The sequence below is a fragment of the Cylas formicarius genome, unplaced genomic scaffold (assembly GCF_029955315.1).
Source record: "Cylas formicarius isolate icCylForm1 unplaced genomic scaffold, icCylForm1.1 PGA_scaffold_8__14_contigs__length_24414737, whole genome shotgun sequence".
Classification (NCBI taxonomy): domain Eukaryota; kingdom Metazoa; phylum Arthropoda; class Insecta; order Coleoptera; family Brentidae; genus Cylas; species Cylas formicarius.
In genome coordinates, this window is record NW_026844361.1 from 4,592,551 (window position 1) to 4,603,594 (window position 11,044).

General features: G+C 34.2%; 1 protein-coding gene across 1 annotated transcript; it reads left to right on the forward strand.

The window, feature by feature from the left end:
* The first annotated feature begins 3,620 nt into the window (after positions 1-3,620).
* Positions 3,621-9,659, forward strand: LOC132706587 (uncharacterized). The gene is made up of 2 exons (XM_060677994.1): positions 3,621-3,840; positions 8,910-9,659. The coding sequence occupies exons 1-2, from the start codon at positions 3,655-3,657 to the stop codon at positions 9,231-9,233; spliced, it is 510 nt and encodes a 169-aa protein (XP_060533977.1). The 5' UTR covers positions 3,621-3,654; the 3' UTR covers positions 9,234-9,659.
* Positions 9,660-11,044: the final 1,385 nt, after the last annotated feature.

The following is an 11,044-nucleotide window of genomic DNA, read 5'->3' on the forward strand; positions in this document are numbered from 1 at the left end:
TTTGGCAATCGGCGTTTTAGTCTGTTTTTTGACAGAACCGCGAAAACCCCAAACGACATCTTTTGTAAGTTTGCTACCACTTCCTAGTATTCTAATTCTGGCGAGTCGTTAAACAATTCTATATTCTAGGCTTTTTTTTACTTTCTTCTGCTTTGTTCCTCCTTTCGTCCCGGTCTACGTTTCCCGATTTCGACACCTGGTTGTTGGCGACTACATGTTGGAGTAGCCTTGACTTCCCAAGTAGTTGCACGTAGGAGCCAGTCAATCATCAGACGGAAAGGCTTTTAACGAGAATAGCTTCAGTACCTCGGAGTTTGGAGTGAGATAGTAAAATTTTATTTTGTGACCTTCTGATTTGACTAAATTAATAAATTGATACTATCGGTTTATGAAATCCCCTGCAAGACAACTTCCAAGTTGAACTCCAAACATATTTTAAATTATTTGGAAAATTAAGTACCTGATTTAGCTTATTTATCCGTGATAATTAAAATAATAAATAATACCATCTAGTCGAGACTCACTTCTAGAGTGTTTTCGTTATGGACTTGGTTAAAGGTATTGGATCTCTTGAATTAAGATTCTCATGTTGTAACAACTCCTGAGCCAGCACTTAGCAACTTGTTTTTTAGTACTTGTGCTGTCAGAATTGACAGTTGTACTAAGTAGTCATTGCCCTTTAGAGATCCTTGTTATAGGAATGCTTGTATTTCCTTTTAAACAATAAATGAAATTGAAATAATTTGGTTAACTTGTATTTTTTTTCTGATATAGTAATAATAATAATTATAAAACAAACGGTCGTTCTTAAAACGACAACACATTGTACTTACATAAAATTATTTTCCATAAACTTATGGCGCTACCGTATTTCTCGAATGACAAAGATGACTTGTATTGATACTCGTGATTCGACGGCTAGAAGTGCGGCAGCGAAGAAATATAAACCAAACTACACACCTACAACACGTCATTCCTCATTCCGTTTTGAGAGATTTTTTCGCATCTGTCATGGTACAGGAAAACAGATGCCGGTGTATTTTCAAAGTTTTAATAACTTTGGAAATTTTGAACTGAGGTGGATTTTACTTGATGAAAATAAATAAGAACTAAAAGTTCAGATTTTCACGAAATTATATATTTTGACATGACAATTGTTTCGACAACACTGTGTCTTTATCAAATGTATCAACGTATTTTTCACCACACAATGCACAGTAATCATCATTTTCCTTAAAATCATTAATATTTTCTTGACTAGCCTTAACTTTAACAGCCTTATCTTTGGTAGTAGTATTCTTCTTTGTTTTTTTTTAGAATTTTCAGTTTTATTTGCTCTAGCTATGCTAGTTGACGTGGATTGTCGTAAATTCAAGTCAGGGTGCCTTTTTAAAAATCCATACACCCAATCACGTCCAGCCATTTTCGACTTTTGATTAAACCGATGAGGAATATGATTTATTTCAGCATACTCGTAGATCAATGTTCTTAGAGTTGTCATATTAAGTCCATAATAGAGATCATCACATCTTTTTAAATAATTATATATTTCATTTTCTTGCTCACTTGTGAAAGTTGAAGTAAATCTTCTTAATTTTAGAGCAGTTGAAACAGATTTTAATTGCTTCCTGTTCAGCTGCTTTTCTTTTACTTAAAACTTCGGCAATCAATCGCTTAGCAGCATCAAATTGATCACGGGTAACAACGGACCTGTGTGGAGCCTTCCGCTTGTAATTTCGAGGCATTGTAGTTTTTTTTTTAAGAAATATATAAGTATAACCTGAAACAAATAACAACGAGTGTCAATACACAAAGAACTCACTATCGGGGTAAAAGTACGCATTAAAATATGCGTATTCTTACCCCACAACCGTATGCGTACACTTAACCCTAATCGCCTTTACAGATTTAGTTTAAAATTACACATTTTTGCGTCATTCTACCAAGTTTTGATGTATAGCTGATAAAATTAGATATATAAACGAGCATAATTGGACATAATTAATAACAATTACCGTTACATAAATATAAAAGTATTTGAATTCTAAATTGGAAAAAGCGTAAGAATAATAACTAAAATTTTTACTTACCAATATTACTAAAACTACGTAACTTTGCCAGACAAGACTCTAGTCTTTTGTCCAACGTCGTAGTGACTACTGAAGGCAGTTGATTCCCCTACTCTACTGTCAACGGTTTTATAAATAATAAGCCTGCGCACACTTATCCGCTGCCACACAGGCCCCACATGACTCTATATGTGTTTTACGATAAAATTGCGGTTGTTGGAGGTGACAACATTAGATAATTTTCTGCCTTGTCTTGACATTTATACTAGTCCTTTCAAGTCGTCCTCTGTAATTAGGGTTACCCCTCCATTTCAAGCGTTTCTTCTAATCCACCTTAGTAAGTGGCCTAAGCTTTAAAGTTATTTTTTTCTCTATCTCAGATGAGACAAGTTTAGATCTCGGGTAATTCCTACTAAGTGTAGACGCTTAAAAGCTCACTCCCTCTTTTCTGAACCCCTTCGTTTATGATAGTCATTTCTACTTTCATTTTCATTTTGGTTGCTTTTTAGCTCAGATAGGTCTAAGTTAAGTTACATTATATACCTAGCCTTTCTCTCAAATGTTTATTAGATACAGACCGCATGATCATCAATTATTAGATTATATTATGTATTATATGTAAGCTAATGTGGATATCACCAGATATCAAGTCAAGTCTGGTGGGCAGCACATCCGTCTACCCACCTTTGTTAGATCTAAATTAGATTACGGATCAGTCATCATAGAAAACTATATTCTGCATTCGGTTATTAATAAATTAGATCAAATTCAATACCAGTCATTTAGTATTGCTCTTGGATTTATGAAATCTACTTTGATTAACTCAATCTTAGCTGAAGTCTATAAAACTCCTTTGCACTCCAAAAGATCATATCTGGCTTCCAAACTTCTTCTCAAGTTTATATCGTGAAAAATAATTCCAAAAATGCAATAAAACTATAATTTTGCAGTGCATTTTATAGAATCTGGTTTTTTCTAAGGATTGTCCAATGAACCGCTATTTCGGAAAACGTGGGAGTGATATGTTGACCTCTGAATAAGTATATGTCTTGACGGTTGCCTCTAAGGTAGGAATAAGAGTATTTATCCAACATCTTAACATAAAATCAGAGTTGGGAGTGAACAGCTATTTTAACATGTATGAACAATAACTAATAGGCACTGATAAATTAAGGAATGTCTAAGTAGTCTCCGATTCCAAGAGTGCCCTCCAGAGTCTGAAGTCTACTATCTTTAATGAAAAAACTAGTAGGATGGTTTCAGAGGTAAAAAGTAGATTAAAAGTTCTGCTTTATTTTATATGGAGCTTTCTTAGTTGCTGTGCTTTGAACTTGTAGTGTGACCTAGTGTTATAAATTAGTTCCCATTACATACTCGATCATAACGGACTTACTGACTTTGCTATGCATAGAGCTGAAATTTTACTGGCCCATTATTACTGTTATTTGAACTTTTAAAAAATCCCTCGACGGATGTCGGGGATGGGCGAGTGCTCACAGTAGCCGTGCCTAATAAAAACAAGGAAGAAGAAGATATGCTTTGCGGTTCGAGTGTCAAAAAACGCCAAAATTTTCGGTGTGTAAAAATGCTAATCCACTTTCTAATGGTAGCGTTCGTAGTTACTGAATCCAAAATGGCTGCCGAAACAAACACGTCCTTCGTATACATTCCTCCCGGGAATACAAGGTTCCCGTACGGAGACGAGGCTACTTTTAACATAAACTTCGCTGACAAGGACGTCAACCAAGTGACGTGTTATGAAAAAATAAAGGTAAAGTATGGCTAGTTTGCGACTATTTCAATGGACCTTTTTATCTGCCTTAGCCCAAAACCAAGATTTATCTTTCCAGTGATTGCCAAAACATTAACAAAAGTGATATAATTTTCGGGAGAATACTGAAGGTGGAACCATTTTAATAGAAAATCTTTTAAATTATTCATCCTCAAGACATTTAGGTCATTTTGAAAATCATGTTATAAAATGGCAACTGCAAATAAATGCCGACAAGTTCGAATATACAGTGAACGACTAAGTTCAACTGAAAATCAAGGAAAATGCTGGCACACATCCATCATAACTTTCTCTTGCGCATTTTTTCAGTAAATAGAAAATATACAGGGTGAGTCAAAAAATTGATGTCGATAGATAGGAAGTTCGTTTTTTAAATGGACCACTAATTTTTAAAATCTATTCTCGGATTCTGCGTCAAATTTAAAACTCATAGTATAGTATCATAGTTTCAGTAAACTTCATAAATTTCTATATTTACACTTCTATTTGTCAGAACTCAAGAATAACCTTGCAATTTGTTTGACGCAAAAGTAAGACCCACTGCAAGATTCACAGTGAGCAAAATTGAGAGAAAATTTATAGAATTTATTTTTTATAATTTAGAAAAAAAAAATTATTAGGTGTTAAAAATGCCCACCATTTATTTTTTGACAATTTGCTAATCGGTTTAAACCCCTTCCAAAGCATTACTCAGGATATTTTCACTAATTTGGCTATCTAATTCTAAATCATCATCTAAGTGTTGTAGTATTTTCTTATACACTTTTAATTTTAAATATCCCCAGAGGAAAAATCCAGTGAAGCAATATCTGCAGATCTTGCAAGCTATGCTATTAATGCCCTTCTCCTTCTACCAATGCACTGTCCAGAAAATGATGAACATTACAGGCCTAGAAGGCCTATGGCTTAGTTGACTTTGTCCATGTTCATTTATGCTCTTTCACCTTAGCTCTACCTCTCCTTCTCCTAACTCCAATTCCACTCTCTAATATGATGTTTTTGGGTAATCCATCTTTTTTCATTCGCTCTATGCTCTATACTCTTCATGTTAGTCTATAACAGTTTCCTCTGCTTACAATATCAGGTTAGTCAAATGATTCTTGCAGTTCCTTATTTTTCTTTTTTCCCCACCTATCACCGACTTTCTTTTCTTTAAAGATTTTGCATAAACACTTTCTTTCCCAAACTGCTAACACGTTTTGCTCACTTTTCTTCATTGTCCATGTTTCGCTTCCAAATAATACTCTAGGTCTCAGGACTGACTTCTTGGTATTGCAGTTCTAAACAGAAAATTACTATAAAGTAAATTCATTAATTTATATATGCATTTGTTTGTTTTCAATGCTTTTAATTTCTTACTTCTCTAGAAGTGTTACTTTAAGGTGCCCACCTTTGCCAACTTCGTTCTTAGTCTTTCTCATGTACTTTGTCTCCACTGCGTACTGAGTACTCGTCTTAATTTATGTTTCCTTCTTATCTTTAACGCCACATAGTCTGCAAATGCTAGACATTGTTGTCTTTTATGATATATTATGCCTGTTCTATTTATATTGTATTTTCGTACGCCATATTTCATTACGTAATCACATAGTTTGACGACAATGGGTCTCCTTGCTTCAAACCTTCTCTTGCCTCAAATTCCCAGTTATCCTGGCTACACGACCTTTCGCCTCCTCGAGTGTTAGATTGATGATTTAATGAGTTTGCATCTACTATAAATACCGTTTTTAAATATTCACACACTGTTCGAACAAAATGGGATGGAGCAACATCCTGTTGAAATTAAATCTCTCTATTTGGTTTATCAGGTTTATCAAGCTGCTAGGAAGAGGAATTAAGAAATTTTGAAGAAACTGAAAATATCACGCTCCAGTAAGACGTTGATAGATAGCGCCACAAACGTGGGCGGGTCTTGGCTGACTGCACAACTTTTCTCCAATTAGTACGATCTTTCAAGATTAGTCGAAAGTGATGTTCATTTTTTTGAGGCCTGATATGATCGGTCTGATGTCTTTCCAACGAATTCTGGGACCTCCGACTGGCCTTTTTCCCATCGGGAAGTCTTCATTCTTCAACGTGGAGCCTTTGTACATGTATTGCCCATATAAGTCGTTGAGATTTGATGTCTTGAATAATGTCACTATGTCGCTGCCTACAATTTTGTTTAGTTACCATACTATTTAAACTAAGCAGTAAGTGATGATGCAAAAATGAACTTAAGTTACACATTTAGAATACAGTGTCACAAAACAACTCCTGTACTAAAGCAATCTTGTACGGATAATACTTTTTTTCTTTTAATACTCACAAAGTTGTTCGTATAGGGAGGGCATGCTATATGAATTATGATTGAAATTTGACGCTGAATTCGAAAATCGATTTAAAAAGTCAACTTCGTATCGGCATCTAATTTTTGACCAACACTGTACATATTACGTTTACCTCAAAAAATGCAGAAGCAAAATTTTAATAATAATGATAAATTTATTGTTGATCATGTGATTCTAAATACTAACAATTTGCAATTATATTACATTAGTATTAACAACTATAACAAAACATTATCAAAAGTTAACATTTATCAACAATAATTTTGGACGAACTATAGTATCTTAACATTAAAATATTACACAATCAAAGGTTGGTTCCCTAATTTAAAGGTTATACTATGTATCTTTTATTATTATTCCCTAGTCTATTCCAAATAAACTAAATCAAAACCGCTTAGTCCAAACCAGTCAGTTAACTCTTTTTTTTACTATATTGTATGATTTAATTCTTAGTTCAGCAGGTAGAGCATTGAATAATTTTGGTCCAGTACAGTATATATGCTTTTGGAACGCTACAGTTTGGTTAATACCATGATTTATTTTGGTTTTATAATAATATTATCACTGATTTAATATGCAGCTTCTTAAAAGTTGGCAGATTTCTATTCAAAGAGTAAGTTAGTTGGGCACCGCTTTTTTTTTAAACACATGGTTTTTATAACCCCAGGCATTACCCCATCCCATTAACATATAGTTCATTATAGACTCCATTAGTGAAAAATATGCCATCTTTAGTCCCTCCAAGCATAACATATCACGTAATTCATAGAACTTATAGTTTAGTTCTCTGATTTCGCTAATTACATAATTAGTATGCTTATTCCAAGTTCATCAATCGGTATGCCCAGATATTTAGTAAAAGTTTTTCTTTCAGGAAAGTTATATTTACAGTCTACGTCTTGCTCACAATAGGATTCGTGAAGTCTTAGTTTCTGAAGATTGTTCAAGGCTAATCTCGCCATTCTAACGGTATGTTCCCAAGATTTACCCGACACAATCACTACTCTATCATCAGGAAAGCAAAACACATTTCTCTCATGTGTTACATACATTATGCCGTTAATTTAAGTGCTAAACATCAGTGGACCAAGCACCGTGCCCTGCGGCACACCATATCGCATCCGCAATCTATTATTAACGTATCAGCTATTTTCACACTCTGTGTTCTCTCACTCTAGGATCTAAATTGGTTATTTGCTACTTCTCCTACATTAAAATCATTCAGCTTTTCCAGTAGAATTCCGTATGCCACAGCATCGAAAGCCATAGTCATGTCGAGAAAAATACCAATCCCTCTCTGACCGATATCAAGTCTACGTAAAATATAATCTGTAATCCAACAAAGTGCTCATGTCCTCTCAAAAGGCAACTTTATGGTCATTCAAAAATTTATTTTTTGAGAACATCAGGGAAGACCTCAGTACCCAACACACAATTTACAAAATGTTTCAGACAATATTTATTTTTATTTTCAAATTTCTAATTTTCGTCGTCGATAATCAGTGTAAAATAAAAGTAATTTAGATTTACCTTTCTAATCTCATTAAGGATAGGACCGAACCCGATTACAATTAGATATTCTTCTAGCTATGACAGAAGTAGGAGTTAAATTCACTTGATATTGCATCACAATCAACAATGAGTAAATCTTTATTGAACTGGCAAAACGAAAATGAATTATTTCACATAAAATGGCGACTTGAAAGGTGAATTATACCAAAGTAGTTTTCAGAGAAACTTGATTTTATTTCGGAAACAAAACGATTTAGGTATAGGGACATGAAACATCGTTCGTTGTATATTTATATATGTATTTAAAAAATGCTATTTTCACCATTTTTGTATCTGGAAGACAAATCATTAGTTTTGACCATCCGTGTATAACGTAGAACTAATTTCGATATTAAGAAATTCTTTTCGATACCTCCGTAAGCTATGTCCAAAATTTAAACTTTCTATTGGCTCCAGCGTCGAAGTAATAAAAATTTAATTAAAGCCATGTTATCGCTGAAAAAATGAAGAAAATAATTATTCTCTTTGAAACCGCTGAAAATAATTATAGGAACGTATTATTCGGAACCAATCATAAAGTATTAGAAAATGCAACAATATACATGGTGTCTCTTTCAAAATTTCAACGTTAATGTCATAGCATCAAAAATACTTTATATCGATACCGTTTATCGTAAACGTCTAACTTACCATCAGCGGTGAAACGTTCAGTATAAATCATTTGGAAGTCGTAGTATGATCAATTTTAACCAAATTTCTTAAAGATAATCATAAAATATGAAATCAATCCCTGTGAGACCATTCAAAGTTGGACTTGCAGCATATGCCCGACATTTCTTATTGGTCAAAATCCAGGTGCCTGACATCACAGGCAATATTGGGCATATACATAAGCTGATAACAGTCGTTGACAGATGAGACTAGAACAGAAAATAAATAAGTAAGTAAATAAAATAATTACAAAAATTAATGATCAAATAGTAAGCATTTTCACACATTTCATATGCTTCCCCTTCAACCTTTCCTAATAAAAAGGCAACAGACTTACAGACGAAACTAATTACCAATTAAGTTATGCAACATTAAACAAATTAAATAAACCATAAGAAGCAAAAATCAAAATATGACGCGCTTAACGATAATTGTTAGATTAATAGAACAAATAGAAACATAGAGAGCCTAAAGAATAATAATAATAATTTCCAGGTTTTTTCCGAAAAGGGGTCGTGCCCCTTTACCCCCGAAGAATCCGAAGAAGACCTTCACCCTTACGTTGACTGTCCGGAATTTACTCATTTACCTCCCCTAAGTAACCTCGTTTACACCGACAAGAGCTTTCCGACCGAATCCCAGTGTGATAACTGCGACCTGAGAGTGACCGAAGACGAAACGGCGGTCATTTTAAAATGTACAGGGTGTTTCGATCTGACGGTGCCGAGCCAAAATCAAACGGATATCGTTTACAAAGTGTTCTACGTAGGAATAGCGAACTATAGCAGCGGTGGCGTGAAAGGGGCGGCGAACGTTTAAATATTTTTCGGGCCGCGTTATTATACAAAAAAAAACGTAAACAATCATATTTTGCCGGTCTAAATGTTTATTTATACATTATTAATGAACGGCTCGCGAGTTTGGGGTTATTACGCGCGCAAATAGTACGTAGCGCCAAACAATTAATGCGCTATGTACGCGTATCGACATTAAAACCGCAGTTTGTTTTTCTAATAACTGCGGCAAATATTTTTTGTTTGGCGTTTAACGCGACATTTGCAAACAACATGGCGGTGCGGCAAAATAGCTGCGTCGCAAAGTGGATTCTTTTCGCCTCGACTTTCAATAAAAAAAGATTGTGCGTAAAATTAATAAATGCTATTCATCAATATTAATATTACGATTCGGTGATTGAGACTATTTTACATTATAGATTGAAACAATAATCAAGCTAGCATTAAACAATAAATGCAAAACATCCAAAATTAATTATTTTTTATTGTTCCAATACAAAAAATAATTGGATCAATGTTTTGTGATTATGAACCTATGTCCTTGTTCATTAAAACAATTTAAAAACATTATGAATCCATTAAAAGCAAACATTAAACATTACTGAACCGTCTTGATTGTTTCGACGAACGCTAAACTTGCGTTCTGTGATTTCAACCATTATTTCCTAAAAATACGTCATTATTATTATTCATCATTATTACGAATAGCAATCGTTGGTGTTGACTGCATCCACCGCAAACTAAACAAGATTGCTTTCGAAAAATCGTCACTGGGCGGGGCAAGTTCGTAGCGCGTATCGCAAAGGAGCTTTTCATTATAAAAGGAAGGAGCTTCGCGGTTTCGTGTGTTAAAGGGATACATTGTTTTTCTGCGGACCATCATGGAACTTTCGCAAAATCGATGTAATTTAAATGTGCATGCATCCTGTATAAAATGTCCTTCACATCTCGTCGAACTTCAAATTTACAGCAAACATCGGCAAATATAAAAGTAATAGCGTTGTCGAATGATATTTTTTCAAATATCTCGCGCCCTGTATAATTGACGAAACCTGAATGCCTCTCTCGACATAGTTTACGATACTGTTCAAATAAAATTAACCCATCTTATCGCCAATAATTTACCCACAAAAACGGAAATTTTTAGGATATTTTAGATTTTTTGCCCATAAACGACACACACTGTATATGATTCAATCATTGTTCGAAGTAGAGGTTATAGCCCCAGATTTTACACGTTTCCTGGTTAAAGAATTTTTTCAAAATAGTGAATGGTTTTCGAGAAAATAAGTTTTTTCTGGAACCATGCAGTGCGCCCCCGAAATAACGAATTTCAATATGGATTTTTTTGAAATATCCCGAGCAGCGTATGTGATAGACGACAACCGCAAATACAAAAATTGTAACTCTTGATGCAGCCTATGACACCGTTTGAACCAATTATCCTTATTTTTTTCGATTTTTGATTTGCGACTAATAATTTGAAAACCCTGTATATAATCGAAAAAATGCCCAAAATAAATGTTATTCCACTAGATCTTCTGCGTCTGCCGGTTAAAGAATTTTGCCAATCGAGTGAAACATATTTTTCTGGAAGCTAAAATTACAACAAAAAAAAAATCAAATATATTTAAAAAATACTTCGTAATATTTGATTGGGCCCAATTTCTACAGTTTAAATGTGGACACGGACTTTTGCATCTCTGCTAAATTTGAAGTTGATATCTGCAAATTTAGGACACTTAACACATTTCTCATTTAGCACGGAACATCGGGAACACCCTGTACAATAAGTGAAAACCTTAAATACAAGAGTTTTTGCTATCTAAGCGGGCT